At 40.1% G+C, this 17,090-nt stretch overlaps 1 protein-coding gene and 1 long non-coding RNA gene across 2 annotated transcripts in view; one reads left to right on the top strand and one right to left on the bottom strand.

Moving 5' to 3' along the window:
- The window catches only part of STMN2 (stathmin 2), a 58,042-nt gene that overhangs the window by 8,053 nt on the left and 32,899 nt on the right, over positions 1–17,090 (bottom strand). Inside the window, exons 3-4 of the mRNA XM_019974130.2 lie at positions 15,586–15,758; positions 1,632–1,823 (exon numbers count right to left, since the gene is read on the bottom strand). Coding sequence (XP_019829689.1) covers positions 1,632–1,823; positions 15,586–15,758 — 365 coding nt within the window. The remainder of the gene's footprint in view (positions 1–1,631; positions 1,824–15,585; positions 15,759–17,090) is intronic.
- LOC139186938 (uncharacterized) lies at positions 8,734–15,887 on the top strand. Its single transcript, XR_011570623.1, has 3 exons — positions 8,734–8,897; positions 9,832–9,899; positions 15,606–15,887. It is a non-coding gene; the product is annotated as an uncharacterized lncRNA (long non-coding RNA).

Below are 17,090 nucleotides of genomic sequence, written 5' to 3'. Positions count from 1 at the left end.
GACCTCGGCAAGTGTCACTAGCCATGGAATAAGGGAAAATGTGGCCTTACATATGATGTGAGCTGCATAATTCAGCACAAGATAGAATGCTGTCAGCTGAGATTTATATCAGAACAGACTACAAACCACTAGTTTTCAGACTTGGCTGCATACTGGAATCATCTGGAGAGTTTAAAAAAAAATAGGGTTGCTTGAGTCCCACCCATGGAGATTCTGCAGCTTGATGTGAAGAATACTAACAATTCCATGGGCTCAATATTTATAGGACAAACTGTATGTATTCATGCATATACGTATGAATGTATGTTCGTCTGTATGGAGGAGCCTGATTCTGGGTGACAGTGGTAAGACAGAAAAAGGAGCTGGCGGAAGGGTGTGGGTGGGTGAAGATAAATATGCAGAGAAAAACAAATTGCCCATTAAAAACCAACACTTCTGGAAATACTAGTTAAATATGCAAATTTTATGACCTCTTTTACAATTGAAATCAAGAAGGATGTGCTGTGTGTTCGAGTGTGTGTAATTAAAAAAAAAACAGTAATGCTCCTGGATTGCCGTGGAGTGATATAAATCTTGTACTTGAGATTAGAGGTCTAATTGCCAATCCTGGATAAGATCAGCATGCCCCATTCCTAGCAACGCCGTTTTATTTTATTTTTTTAGGGCCTATGATGAGAGATGAAGGTTGACTCATAATTATCCTGAATAAAAGATATTATAGTTCTGAGAGAATAATTTCCAGAGGATCTCCAGTACTGCTCATCCTGACTGATGGGAATGGCCATCGTATATTCAGACTGATGAGAAGAAAAATACCAGGGTGCCAGATCTGGAGGTAATGAACTTCCTCTACTAGTTTTCCATGGTTTTTTGTTTGAAAGTTGCTCAGTCGTGTCTGACTCTTTGCGACCCCATGGACTATACATTTCATGGAATTCTCCAGGCCAGAATACTGGAGTGGGTAGCCTTTCCCTTCCTCAGGGGATCTTCCCAACCCAGGGATTGAACCAGGTCTCCACATTGCAGGAAGATTCTTTACTGACTGAGCCACAAAGAAAGCCCAGTTTTCCATGTAGATTTTCCTACAAGGGCTTTCCACTATTCATAAATATTCTGTCCTCTTTTGACAAATATATTTTTCCAAACCTATGGAAACATGTCCAAATATATTTTGACAATAAGTTACATATTTAATATTATATATTAATTTAACATTAGACCAAATATTAAATATATTATTTTGTATTATTGTTTTATAATAATATTATTTTAAAAAATATTCATTATATTATTGATATGTATTATTGTTTATATAAAATAGTTAACATTTCCAATTTTAATATTTTTCCAGTAGGTGAGTTTCTAAGATTTGTACTGAAGCCTCATATACATTTGAAAAGCAGGAATCAGCCTCCCTCAGTCTATTCAGTACTGGAAAACCTGAGAGAATTCCAGCTGTAAGTCACACTTATATTCCTCAACCACATTGCAGAGTGGGAGACACTGCCCATGGGGTTAGGTGCCTTCCGCACCTGCAGCAGAGTTTAAGTCTCTGATGCCTGGTATTTGAGAATTTACTCGCTGTGTGTTGCATATGAATGTGCATCTGCTCGGTTCTATGTTACGATTACCTTTTCCTGCAGACGTTCAATAATAGCAGCTAGATTCGCCTCACGGTTCTCCTTGATTTGTTCCATCTTCAGGATCAGCTTCTCCTCTGCCATCTTGCTGAAGTTGTTGTTCTCCTCCAAAGCCTTCTGGAGGACCTCTCGCTCGTGTTCCCGCTTCTCCGCCAGTTGTTTCAGCACCTGAGCCTCCTGAGACTGGGGAAGAGAGACACAGCCATCTCAAAATTACCCAGACACAAACCTGGCCGAACAACCACTGATTCAAAAAAGCATTCTTTTCAAATGAATAGTGCTTCTAGCCTTGAGCATTATTGTCAATTTCCTTCTCATCTTCACACCTTTGAGTTTTCTATAGAATCAGTGAGTTGGGAAGAGTGGTGAGCTGAATTTTCAGCTGTGAGTCTTTTGAAGAGACTTTTAAAGAAGGAATTTAACCCTGCTGAAAGAGTTCTTGTTTTTGTTTTAATGAGTTGCTGCTAAGCGTCTATGTAACTGGGAAAGCTGTAACCAATCAGTGGATGACAACATCCCTGGAAGCCTGCGGAAACTAGGTGAGGACTGGGGCGAGTTCCCGTCTTTTCCCTGCCTCATTGTTTTGATCAGCTGTAGGCTCCGCCCTGCAACGAGCCTTTCAGCTTTCCCCGGTAAAATTGTCAAATTCACTTTCTTGTTTTATTCCATGCCTACCTCCACCCTTTCTTCCCTTGCACCAAACTGTCTTTGGAGACTTGTGAATACTGCAAACTTCATGGCCATGTGGCCACAGACAACAGAAAGTCCTTTTATGGACCCGTCTTGAACATGCCAAAGCCACGTGGGTCATCTTTGAAACCCTGAGATTGCTCAGGGATTACAGAAGAATCATCAGAGCCCTGTGTACCCCATTCCCACACAGCCCCCACATTCTGTGCACTGTAATTCTCCTGCAGCTTCAGGAAGCTGAATGGTTCTGTATGTTAATCATCACAGGGGTGCTTGGTAAATATGCAGAGGCCTAGTATCCACCTCAAGATTCTAACTCTGTGGTTCCTTGGTGAGACCCAGGAATCTATATTTTTGATAAGCATCCCCTGTGATTGTAATGCAGGCAGTTCAGACTACTTTCTGAAAAACACACTGGAATGGGCTTTGGTGTCAAGCCTGTGTTTCAGTCCTGTGTTGGTTGCCCTGGATACATTAATATCTTTCCACATTCATCTTTTCCTCCACAATCAAGCAGCTAAGAGAAGCCTTACCCAAGACTGAACTATCCAGGTTTAAGACTAAATTATTACACATTCATAATTCTGGGATAATTCCTTGGGATCAGTTGGTCCTCTGAGGTGAACCTTCATAGGAGTAATTGTAAATGTGAATATCTAAACAATGGTAGATCAAAAAATATTCCATGGGCTAAGTATTGATTACCATTAAAAACATTAATAGACATTTCAGTTGATGGGAGTGCTTGTGGGACCTTACTGGAGAGCTTTTGATGTATAAAAGATATGAATTCTGAGAGGGGAAGAAACTTCTCTTCAAATAAAATTCTACAGGAATAGTAAAATCATATAACCTTAAGAGTCTTTCCGGATGTGTTTGACATTTACCAGGAATATGTCTAGTGACTCACTGGACATTAAACAGACAGTTTTGGGGACTAGCCCCACTTTTTGGTTTAACCCCATAGTAGTTTCCTGACATCTTCAGTAGACCCAATTTCATTCTTGCTGTGTTACAGCTTGCACAAATCTAATATGAAAAATGATAAATATTAATAGAAATTCAAGATCTAATGGAACCCTTCTGGAATCCTTCTGGAAGAAACAAAAAATATTTTCTAGTTTATTCATCCTCCTGCCTCTAGGTGGGACTATTGGTAAAACATCCTGCATTGATTTTGCTTATCTCTTGCTACCAGGATTACAGAATTGCGACACGGGGCAAGGGAGACTGGCTAAACGTGTGTGTGTGTTTCAAGTTTCTCTCTGAGAGAAGTCTTCATGGGATTATTATTTTATTGTATTATTATATTATTTTATTTATTTATTATATTATTATATTATATTATTATTTTTTTGCATACTGGTAAAGATAGTACCTGTTTCATAGGACTCTTTGCCAGCATCAAATGAAACAATGTTTGCAAAGTATTCAGCACAGTGTCTCATATCGAGTAAGTTAGTGCTGAGCAAATGGAAGCCATTATTATTGAAAGTAAAACTCAAAACACACTGTGACTGGAGCTGATGGCAACTGAACTTCCTGCTACAACTAAACCCAAATGTAGAATCTTGGTTATCTCACATGTTCAGGATATTTGTTCCAATCCCTTTAGTTGTCACCAGTTAGTGGACTCCGGTGTCCTCGTGGTGCCAGCCAGCCCTTCCCTAACTCCTTTGTCTGCAGTACACTGAATGGGGCTGTGTTGATAGGAATTGTCACAGTTGAGGAAGTACCACAAAAAAGTAAGAGGAAATGACTTGGATTTTTCATTTCAGAAAGTTCATTCAATCTATATAACCTCCAGTCCAGAAAACCTTCAGAGAAGGCAATGGCATCCCACTCCAGTACTCTTGCCTGGAAAATTCATGGATGGAGGAGCCTGGTGGGCTGCAGTCTATGGGGTCGCTAAGAGTTGGACGCGACTGAGCGACTTCACTTTCACTTTTTACTTTCATGCATTGGAGAAGGAAATGGCAACCCACTCCAGTGTTCTTGCCTTGAGAATCCCAGGGACGGGGGAGCCTGGTGGGCTGCTGTCTATGGGGTCGCACAGAGTCGGACACGACTGAAGTGACTTAGCCTTAGCCAGAAAACCTTGTAGAGGGAAAGAAGTCTGGGTTATCACAAAACTTGGATGCAATGCATCCAAGAATTAGAGATAAGTTTAGGGCCTTACATTTCTCTTGTATTGGGCAGAAAACCATGTGGCAGCTTCAGGAAATCAAAGAAAACCAAATCAATCAAAATAAAGCAAAACAAAGCTTAACTTTTCAAAATCCACTACAGCAGTAGTTTTAGATTGTATTCCTCTGATATCATGGACATCATATGTATATATATATATATATATACACACACATGGACATCACCAGATGGTCAACACCGAAATCAGACTGATTATATTCTTTGCAGCCAAAGATGGAGAAGCTCTATACAGTCAGCAAAAACAAGACCAGGAGCTGACTGTGGCTCAGACCAATGTGAACTCCTTATTGTCAAATTCAGACTTAAATTGAAGAAAGTAGGGAAAACCACTAGACCATTCAGGTATGACCTAAATCAAATCCCTTATGATTATACAGTGGAAGTGAGAAATAGATTTAAGGGCCTAGATCTGATAGATAGAGTGCCTGATGAACTATGGAATGAGGTTTGTGACATTGTACAGGAGACAGGGATCAAGACCATCCCCATGGAAAAGAAATGCAAAAAAGCAAAATGGCTGTCTGGGGAGGCCTTACAAATAGCTGTGAAAAGAAGAGAAGTGAAAAGCAAAGGAGAAAAGGAAAGATATAAACATCTGAATGCAGAGTTCCAAAGAATAGCAAGAAGAGATAAGAAAGCCTTCTTCAGCGATCAATGCAAAGAAATAGAGGAAAACAACAGAATGGGAAAGACTAGGGATCTCTTCAAGAAAATCAGAGATACCAAAGGAACATTTCATGCAAAGATGGGCTCGATAAAGGACAGAAATGGTATGGACCTAACAGAAGCACAAGATATTAAGAAGAGGTGGCAAGAATACACAGAAGAACTGTACAAAAAAGATCTTCATGACTGATAATCACGATGGTGTGATCACTGACCTAGAGCCAGACATCCTGGAATGTGAAGTCAAGTGGGCTTTAGAAAGCATCACTACGAACAAAGCTAGTGGAGGTGATGGAATTCCAGTTGAGCTATTCCAAATCCTGAAAGATGATGCTGTGAAAGTGCTGCACTCAATATGCTAGCACATTTGGAAAACTCAGCAGTGGCCACAGGACTGGAAAAGGTCAGTTTTCATTCCAATCCCAAAGAAAGGCAATGCCAAAGAATGCTCAAACTACTGCACAATTGCACTCATCTCACACCCTCGTAAAGTAATGCTCAAAATTCTCCAAGCCAGGCTTCAGCAATATGTGAACCGTGAACTTCCTGATGTTCAAGCTGGTTTTAGAAAAGGCAGAGGAACCAGAGATCAAATTGCCAACATCCACTGGATCATGGAAAAAGCAAGAGAGTTCCAGAAAAGCATCTATTTCTGCTTTATTGACTATGCCAAAGCCTTTGACTGTGTGGATTACAATAAACTGTGGAAAATTCTTCAAGAGATGGGCATACCAGACCACCTGACCTGCCTCTTGAGAAATTCGTATGCAGATTAGGAAGCAACAGTTAGAACTGGACATGGAACAACAGACTGGTTCTAAATAGGGAAAGGAGTTCGTCAAGGCTGTATATTGTCACCCTGTTTATTTAACTTCTATGCAGAGTACATCATGAGAAACGCTGGACTGGAAGAAGCACAAGCTGGAATCAAGATTGCCAGGAGAAATATCAATAACCTCAGATATGCAGATGACACCACCCTTATGGCAGAAAGTGAAGAGGAACTCAAAAGCCTCTTGATGAAAGTGAAACTGGAGAGTGAAAAAGTTGGCTTAAAGCTCAACATTCAGAAAATGAAGATCATGGCATCCAGTCCCATCACTTCATGGGAAATAGATGGGGAAACAGTGGAAACAGTGTCAGACTTTATTTTTCTGGGCTCCAAAATCACTGCAGATGGTGACTGCAGCCATGAAATTAAAAGACGCTTACTCCTTGGAAGGAAAGTTATGACCAACCTAGATAGCATATTCAAAAGCGGAGCATTACTTTGCCAACAAAGGTTCGTCTAGTCAAGGCTATGGTTTTTCCTGTGGTCATGCATGGATGTGAGAGTTGGATTGTGAAGAAGGCTGAGCGCCGAAGAACTGATGCTTTTGAACTGTGGTGTTGGAGAAGACTCTTGAGAGTCCCTTGGACTGCAAGGAGATCCAACCAGTCCATTCTGAAGGAGATCAGCCCTGGGATTTCTTTCTGAAGGAGATCAGCCCTGGGATTTCTTTGGAAGGAATGATGCTAAAGCTGAAACTCCAGTAGTTTGGCCACCTCATGCAAAGAGTTGACTCATTGGAGAAGACTCTGATGCTGGGAGGGATTGGGGGCAGGAGGAGAAGGGGACGACAGAGGATGAGATGGCTGGATGGCATCACTGACTCGATGGATGTAAGTGTCAGTCAACTCCGGGAGTTGGTGATGGACAGGGAGGCCTGGTGTGCTGCGATTCATGGGGTCGCAAAGAGTCGGACATGACTGAGTGACTGATCTGATCTGATCTGACAACAAAGTCCATCAGCCAAGGCTGCTGAAGGCAGCAGATACGTGAACCTTCTCCTCAGTGAGTTAGTAAGTCCCTTTCCCCTCCACCTCCTCCCATAGATCAGAGCTTCCAGTGCTGCCCAGAGAGGATCTACCTGGACTTTTTTGTGTCCCTTTCTCATGGAGAGAGTTACCACAGACAGTTATCAAGAGGCAATTGTGTCATTTCTAGTTTGAATAGTTTTCAAGAGGCAATTGCATCATTTTTAAATTTCAGATGCTTAAATTTGGAACTTTGTGAAATGCATTGTAGGTTGAGGTTTATAGTTGCACTTTTAATTTTCTTTTATGAAAGAGTCGAAAGCAGCCAGGAGACAGCAGGGGAAGAGGATGGAGAAGGGAAGCGTTTGGCATTAAAAGGGTAATAGAGCAACACATTCCTTTTCAACTCTGTTGCCGGAATGGGACACATTTGGTCTGTGTGAACACACTTTCCCATGGGGCCCATGAACAGCAATGGAGGCAGGCTTATTGCCCTGAGAGGAGTGTGGCATTTGGCTCAGTTTGAAATGCCTCAATTAACAGCGTTAGTACTTTTGCAGTCCTTGGGGCTAAATGTGATTACCCAGCCTAGGTGTCAAGTGCATTTCTTTAGTTCAATTAATGGGGTGAAACAGAAACAGAAGGCAGAATAGAGTGTTCTCATGTGAGGCCGCTGCTAAATGAAGCAGGCCTGCCAAGCTGGGCCAGGCGACCCTTCAGGGCCGCTTACCTGTTATAGCTACCAGTGCCTCCACAGAGGTATTCGTAGGACCTCACAATTATATACGTTTCAAATATAGGATGAGATGATTATGGAGAGAATTCCTCACTGAGAAAATGTCTTCCTCCCCATTTTGATCCTTCCTCATAAATACTCAACTCTTAAATTCTTCCATGGAGCTAACAGACCTGAGGGCCTCAAGCTCAGTTTCTAAGATTTCTGGAACTGCATTGCTGCAGAAAGTCATAATTCTTCCTTCTTACAAAGCCCGACATTCAGAATAACTTCTCTAACTTTACTCCTGGGGATAAATTGCTTCTCTCATGAATATAGCTTAATCTCTCAGTCACAGCCTTGCTGGTTCTGATTCTCATATTTCTATCAAGGAGCAAATAAGCATTTGGTCCAGAGAACTGCCCTAAAACATGACATGAAATGAGTGTGAGGATCGAGTACACAAAAGTGGAAGAAACACTTTCCTTAATTTCAGTAGAAGTGAAGATTTTGCTACATCGTTGAGTGTGTGTGTGTGCGTGCTCGGTCGCTTCAGTCAAGTCCGACTCTTTGCAACCCTATGGACTATAGCCTACCAGGCTCCTCTGGGATTCACTATGCAAGAATACTGGAATGGGTTGCCATTCCCTCCTCCATGGGGAATGGCAAGCCACCTTCCCAACCCAGGGATCGAACCCATGCCTCATGTCTCCTGCATTGGCAGGTGGGCTCTTTACCACTGGTGCCCCTGGGAAGCCCTGGTTGAGTGGGTATTCTTGTTTTATTTCTCACTTGAGCACATTAGCAGAAAGGAATCTTGATTGCCTGATGGGGAAGCTGGAGAAGCGGGATTTGTTGAAAGTTGTTAAAAATAAATTGCTTAAGGAAAAAAGATCTGACCCTGGAGAAACATTTCTGAACAGCACGTACCTAATGTTGAAGGTCACAGAAATTTGGAAATAGAAACTGAGGGCATGATAATGATCAGCTGGTATAATGCAAATGTCAAGGCAAAGTATTTACAGAACTAAGACATCCAGCATGACGTTCTGGGAGATGAAGGGACGGATGGTCTCCACATTGCTATTGTAATAGTGGAGGCTCGTTAATGATGAACGGCCTATTCAAGGCATAAACTTCCTCACGCTGAACTTGGTACCGCTGGAATAATTACAAGAGAGGTATGTGAAGGGAAAAATAATGAGATAGTGAGCAGAGTTATTGTACATTTAGGAACACTTTAACTATATAATTTTCCAAAGAGGTTCATTACCATTTCTTATATTACTGAGTATAAGCATTTAATTACTATATAAATGAAATGGAAGATAAATTTGAGTTAAGTGGTATAATAAAACTCATTTTACTTTGTGTACACAGAGCAGATTTAAGACTATAGTTTAGAGAGTGCTAGTGTCTATCTCTGTATGTTCTGAAGTAAGCATATTTCTAACTTGTTATGTTCCTGTCCCCTTGCATCATTTGGCTATATTACTATTCCTTGCCTTCTAGAACCATTTATCAGACATTAGATATCCTAGTTCTTAAGTGCTTTTGTGGTAGTAGGTTAGAGGATGTGTATCTCATTATTTGCTTTCCTATTAACAGTGAAAAAACAGTATTAACCCAGCTAAAGTCACAAATAAAGCCTCGTTAAATATGGGTTTTATAGAGGGTTTACTATTCACTTTGTGTAGAAGAATCAGATGTATAAGACGAAATTTAAAATGATTAAAATCCAAAGACCTTTAGAATGAGCCCTTTGCCAGACTCTGTAATGCACTCACTGCGGTTAACTCCCAGGAAAAGAATCACAGAAGGTGGGGGGGGGGCACTCTACACAGAGGGGATAACATGCATGAAGAGTCTGTAGGGCACATGTTATGTTCTCTAAGGAGCAGAATGCTTCCTGAGCATTGAATTGTGAATAATCTAACACTTTGACTCACAGTCCATTGTTATACAAAGCACCCCCTCTTTTTCTGAATTCGGCTTGAATTGCTGTCTGCAATGTGAGATGCCTGCAGACAGAAGAGGCAAGCCTATCAGATTTGGTGACAAATGATCCACTTTGAGGCCATATTATTAAGAATAAGCAACACGACTTTCTTTCAGAGGTTCAGTGACTTTGGAGTTGATCGTGCCGATATCGTCTGCGTGCCAGTTATAGCTTACTGGAGTGGGTGAGTAGTATTCTTTGTAATTTAATCTATGTTGTCATGAGATTTTATCAATGTCATCCAATTCCTTAAATTTTCATCATTTTTTCATAATATCAATCTTTTTCCAGCTACTTTTAGTTAGGCTGAACTATTTATATATGTTACTTATCAAACTGTTCTTAAACTGGTATTTTATAATGTTTAAAAATAGTCACAAAATGTATGTAACATTTCAATATCTGTGTTAATGAGAAAATTTATAAAATCATGAGTTTACTAGATTGTCATCTCTGTGAGGCTGGGAACTAGTTATGTTTTTACACAAAAGTAGCTCACACTTTCACAGTGCTTATGGTATGCCTTTATGTGGAGTAACTCTTCTAAATCACACAGTGACTCCAGGATGTGGGTCCTACTGTTAGTCTCATTTTACGGATAGACAAAATAAAACAGAGAGATTAGTGACCTGCCCAATGTCACACAACCATTAGGTGGTGAAACCAGGCTTTGATCAAAGGCATTCTCTTAACCATGTGTTCTTAACCATGATGTTTTAAAAGATATTCTTAAACACTATGCTTGGCTTACAATAATCATATAATTTATTGTCTAATCTGAGATCCTTATGGAACTGAGACAATACTGATATCTACACAGCAGGAATAAGCTGGAGTTGTCCTGGGCCAACTGGGACCTAGGGTTGACTTAGCTCTGTTGCCTCTTACTAAATAAATGTTTGTTGTGTAAATAAATAAATGGATGGACAGATGGATGACTGAAGTGTTCATATCATTGCATCCATGTGGGTAAGCTGCTGGATGGAATATTTAACTTCAGATAATGAGCTTTATGTTGACTTCATGAGGTAATGTGGTTTGATGGAGATGAATACTGATTCTCAGAGATAATCAAAGAAGGAAGAAAAAATCAGGAAAAGGACTTCTTCCTTTTATAATACTCTTCTATCAGCTCACCAATGGAGCATTAATTCTGGTTCAGAGGAACCTGATGGGAGGAGCGTTCAATGTAGTGACCAGATGGTCAGTGCTGCCATATCAACAGATGGAGTAGGGAGGTGGGGAAACTGCCAAAGCATTGAACACAAAGCGAATTTGAGCCCACAGGGAATGCCCCAGAGGCAGCCCTCCAGTTCTAAATCCAGCAGTCTACAGCAGCACAGCCTAGGTCACGGCTTCCCAGATGTGGTCCCTTGACTCAGGTCCCAGGAGCAAATCTTTCAAGAGTACCAATGGAGGGGGAGTACCAATGAGTACCAATGTTAATAGGTCAGTCGTGTCCAACTCTTTGTGACCCCATAGACTATAACTTGCCAGGCTCCTTTGTCCATGGGATTCTCCAGGCAAGATTATTGGAGTGGGTAAGGGGCCTTGGTGGCTCAGACAGTAAAGAATCTGCCTGCAGTGCAGAAGACTCACCAAGGAAGCCCAATGGAGGGGGAGAGGTCTCATAGCCTTTTTGTTTTAAAGGCCATATCAAAAATCATATTTCACCTTTGTGTCTATATTTACTTTGAGGTAGAATTATGTCAGTGTAGTGAGTTAATGCTTATTTTATGATATTCAGTAATATTAATTGGTAGTTATAGATTGAAGGCAGGAGGAGAAGGGGACAACAGAGGATGAGATGGTTGGATGGCATCACCGACTCAATGGACATGAGTTTGAGCAAGCTCCGGGAACTGATGATAGACAGGGAAGCCTGGCGTGCTGCAGTTCATGGGGGCGCAAAGAGTTGGACATGACTGACTGAGTGATTGAACTGAATTGATAGATTGCTTTGATCATAACCATGACAAAAGGAACTGTTTAATACCTATTTAAATGTCCTGTTTGGCTGGCGGAATCTTTACAAACTTTCAGCTTGTAGAAAAGGAAAGAACTAGGGCAAAACAAATGTTGTTGGTCACTAGCTAGGTTGGACATCTGTGTATTTTTGAAAGCTTTCAGTGACTCCTCATTTCTCAGATAAAATGGAGTTTGAACACCTAACTTGGCATTCAAGGCCCTCTACAATCTCACCTCACTCCTCTCCAACTCCTTACCCAAGTCCACTAGCTCAAACTCCTATGTCTTCCCACTGCCCTGAAAACAGACTTTCTGTACTCTCATCTCTGGGAACCATTCTTTACTCTAGAATGCTTTCATGTCTTCTCTATTTATCTGAAACTATTTTTCTAGTCACTCAGGTTTTTAAAGTAGACATTTCTCTGTAAAGATGCTGTGATTCACAGGGAATGAACTGGTTTTTATCTTTCTAATGACCTCCTTTTTCATTTGAAGTCGGTCTTTAAAAATGCTACTTTCTGACCTCAATCCTACCATCTCCCCCTGCTCCTTCTGCCCTGCCATTCTGTCCTCTGTGTTATTTCCAGAACAGTCCTAGCAGATTGCTACCTCAGGACCTTTGCACTTACTATTCTCTTTACTTCAAATTCTGCCCCCAGAGAAGAGTCATGTGGCTTACTCCTTACCTTCCTGCCTTTTTACAAATGTTCTCCCTCACTCCCTTCATGGTTTCTTTCCAATGTTCTTACATCCAAGAGGCCTTTTCTGACCACATCATATGAAGAGCACTTTTCACCCCAGAACTACCATTTCCCTCTGTCCTCCTTTATTTAGTACCATCTTACTGGGCTGGGCATGTGATCCAGGACAGGTCACTGAGACTCAGTTCTATAACTTTTGTTAGAACTATTAGGAAAGAGAAGCTCTCTTTCTGCTGGAGTTGCTGATTTGTGAGAAAAATAATTTGGGACTGACTGAAACAAAAATTCCTTGATATTGAAACCAATTAGTTGCAGAAAGAAAAGAAAAATGTAAAAAGAAATATCAATCTCCTGGATCAAGCTGGTTTTAGTCCCATAGTCTCTTCTGCTTTGAGTTGGTGTTTTGCTTATATGCTTGTCCTCAGTTACTGAGATATATGCACTTGCTAAAGGCTCTTTGAAGAGAATTAGAAGTTCTTCAAATGAGTGCTAATTAAGTCAGCACAACCCAATAGAAAAAAAAAATCACTTAATGATTTCTTAAGTTGGCACTTTCTGTTAATTAGTTACATTTTCTTCTAATTTCCACTACCAGGATGTAATCTATGTAATAATTTTTTGCCTTGCAAATTTTAATAAGAGCAGAAATGTGAAGGAATGCTGATTTTTAAAGGGCTCCAAAGAACATTTTTCCTGGGTGTCACAATATTGAAAGATTACATTTGTAGATGTCTTTTAGTCACTCAGCCAATTTCTAGTTCAATTCAATTGTTCAAACATAAAAGTGTTGATAATTTATTGTCCTCAGGGTACATGAATTTTACCATAATCAGTAATTAGTTAACTCAGGGAATTTTATGAGAATATCCAGTTAATTTTGGTCATCTCTGTGTTCTTTTAATATTTTCCTTCTAATTAAATATGCCAGCAACACCTTAAACCATGATGTTGAATTTTCATCTCTAATTTTCAAATTCAGGTTAGTGAGTGGCTTTGAATTCTAATCAAGTCATAGCATCCCTATATTTCAACCTATGTCCTATAACTATTACGTGTAAGATGCCAATGCTTTGGAGAACTTTAAATTACCTTGACTGTAACATGTTCTCTACTACTGTAGTTAGTTATTAATATCTGTTGGAAACAGACTCGAAGGACAGTAATTACATTAATACAGTTTTACTATGAGAACAAAGTTATAAAGGACAGCAAAAAGTCTGATAAATTTTTCTAAAACAACTTCTTATATATATATTTCGGGTTAGTCACTTAGTTTCCTCCTTTTGAAATCCAACTGTATAACAACAACAATTGGCCAAATACGATAAATAATATTTAAAGAAATACTCATTGGATGTTAAGAGAACTTCACGAGTAAAAACTGAAATTGTGATCAGGATTGACACAATATAGGAAGACTTTCCAACTATAAAGGTTAAGACAAAAAGTAGTTTTGGGTTCAGAAAATTTAATCTAGGATTTATGATCTTTAAGTCTTGTTATTTGATGATATATGGCAACCCACTCCAGTACTCCTGCCTGGAGAACTCCATGGACAGAAAGGCCTGGAGGACTACAGTCCATAGAGTCTCAAAGGGTCGGATACAACTGAAGCGACTTAGCACACACGCACAGGTAAGTGTGTGCATTTGTGTGATTGTGTGTATATGTAGGTATATACAAGCACATAAACACACACACACTTTTGGGTTTGCTCTGCACTCCCTGTTAAAGAATTCAGTTTTTAGGAAAAGTTTTTATCTTCATTTTCTTTGTAGGTATCCAACACAGAAGTGTTTAATTTATTGGCTGACTTTTTACAAGCATCTAAATGAAATTTAAAATTATTATAAATGCCATTTCCAGTCACGTTATAAGATCATGCATGCAGCATATTTTTAGTGATGTGGTTCTAAAAATGTACCATGATAAAGTCAGTGAAAAGTACAACATAGTAATTTTATTTGAATTAATCAAGAGCATCTTGATGGGATGGACTTCCATAATCACAAAACTGGTACACCCATATTCAAGCATAATTTCTGTCTCTATGTACATAGTCCTTGGGGTTTCTGAATGTCTTCCACTTTTAATACCCTTGGCTTTTTTTATTCAGCTGATTGTGGAAAATTAAAGATTTAGTTCTGTAAGAAAAGCTCTTGGATACAAATAAAGAACAATGGAAAAAAGAGAAAAAAATGCCATCAAGGCTTAGATATGAATACAGGAAGATACTCATAGATTCCAGAGAGGGTACTGACCTTGGATGAACTAACTTCAAGGACAGGCACTGAAGCCTAGGGGACAGGGGCAAGCCCCGGGGTGAACAGCATTTCTGGGCAGGAAACATCTCAGCGGGGTACCTGGTGCTTTTTTGTTCCGAGGAAAACCGTCCACGATGCAGACTCTGAGAGGGAGGACTCAACGCTTTGGCCCCTCGCCCCATGCAACCCCTGGAGGCGCCTTATCTAAGGCTGTGCTTTCCTGACAGTGAGGATAGGCTAAGGCAGGGAGGCTTTTATCAAAAGGGACCCAAGATAGGGAAAGGGCACTAAAGCATTAAAATTCAGTGTCTGAGACCTTCGGTTTTAACTACCCTCAAAGCAGCAGATTTTACTTGAACTAGTCTGGATCTATGTCTAGAAGACCTACATGTGTTGGAATGCTGCAGGTTCAGGCATCATTGTCTCTTGGAACTTCTGCTAGAAGTGTGTGTGTGTGTGTGTGTGTGAAAGAGGAGGGGGCAGGGAAAGGAGAGAGGGGTAGAGAGAGAAGGTAAGAAGGGAGAGCAGAATTAAAAAACCTATGGATATTGAAGCTCCAACTAAAATCTTAATTTATCTACTTAAAAAGTAACTGTAATAGATATCAGTACTATATGTAACTTTGTTCTGTATTTTCCAGTGTTAAATAAGTGTTAGTCCACTCAGTCGTGTCCAATACTTTGTGATCCGACAGCCTATAAACCTCCAGGCTCTTCCGTCCATGGGATTTCCCAGGCAAGAATACTGGAGTGGGCAGCCATGCCCTTCTCCAGGGGATTTACTTGACTCAGGGATTGAACTGGGTCTCCTGCATTGCAGGGAGATTCTTAACTGCCTGAGCCACCAGTGAAGCCCTCTATTTCCCAAGTCTCCTGTAAATGTGTTATTATGCTTTCATAATTTAAAAAACAAACAAAAAAACCTATGAATAAGTTACCTTTCTTCTTTCCTCTGCAGCCTCCAGTTTTTTCTGGATCTCCTCCAGGGACAGGTCTTTCTTCTTGGGAGAAGCTAAAGTTCGTGGAGCTTCTGAGATGGGAGATGGTGGTTTTAAGATCAGCTCAAAAGCCTGGCCAGAGGCACGCTTGTTGATTTGCTTCACTTCCATATCTGAGAGATGAATATTTGAGAAGGTTAAGCATACAGAACACAGGCACGCATTTACTTAAATAATTTGCACTCTGGCAGTTAAAAGTGGCCTTGTTATTATGATGAAGATGAATAAAATGCTACATGTGATCATTTGCTCTACCTTGTTTTGAACATATAAGACCTCTTTCTTTAGTATATTTAAGGATCTATTTTAACTGAATAAATACTTACAGTGTTAGGAAATTCAACACTGTCCATAGGGAGTTAAATCATGGTAGGCATGCCCAGAAAAAAGTTAGCCTGACTCAGTTTTAAACTAAACTTTATTTTCCTTTTGAATAAACAGGAGCCTCATGTGAAAATCAAGTAGCTCAGATTAAGGTTTATTTATTTTTTGGGAAATCACCTTAGTTGGAAACATTTGGAAACATAGTTGGAAACTAATTAACGAGGAAAGTAGCAAAGTCCTCCAGTTCTCACACCTAATCCTATGGTTGGGAATCACAGGAGCTGGGTTACAACCAATATTACATTCAATATTAGCCTTGAATGGTTGGAAATACTGGGTTGGCCAAACAAACATTTTGGCCAACACGATATTCAACCCATTCAAGGCTAATGTGCAGGGTTTCCTACTGGTTTCTGTTTTGCCCTTCAGTGTGGCTGTTGAGCTGAGTCATCAAGCAGCATAACGTCAGCCCTGGGGAGGACACTGTCATGGGAGCCCCTGTCTTCAAGGTGCTTACAGTCTAATGAAGACAGTAAGGCAGAGTCCCACGGTAATGCCTTTGCTTGTACTTTGTTGCTACTTGGAATGCTTCATCATTCCCCGGCTGTAGACAGGAGCCGGGGGGGAAGAAGCATTGTGGTGGTTATCTAATTTGTACACTCTGTACTTTTGAACAATATTTACATTCAACAACTGCATAATTGCATAATAAGTCAATGGAAAAAAACCTGAAAATAAATGCATAATATGATTCAAAATATAAAAATATAATTTATAAAATAAAATAGAGTGACAGCTAGCATCTGCTAGGACATTAATGCAATTACACATCTTACAGCTTAGTGAAATATGCTGATTTTAAAAAGCTCATTAGACAACTCTCAACAGTGTTTTTGATTTTCATCCTCAGACTGCATCCCTCTCATTTCAGCCCCCTGTTTCTTGTTCTGTCCTCTGAACCCACCCAAATTTAGGCTACTCTCTGTTGTGCATCACCATCTTTCAAGTATTTTAAAATAGTTACAATCTTCCATTTCAATTTTTTCCCCAGGTTACAACATTGGCAGTGCCCCAAAATGACACTGTTTTTAGATCCTTACTGCTACATCACTCCCTAACTT

This window comes from Bos indicus, chromosome 14, assembly GCF_029378745.1.
Source record: "Bos indicus isolate NIAB-ARS_2022 breed Sahiwal x Tharparkar chromosome 14, NIAB-ARS_B.indTharparkar_mat_pri_1.0, whole genome shotgun sequence".
Taxonomy (NCBI): Eukaryota; Metazoa; Chordata; class Mammalia; order Artiodactyla; family Bovidae; genus Bos; species Bos indicus.
This window is presented reverse-complemented; position numbering and strand designations above follow the sequence as displayed.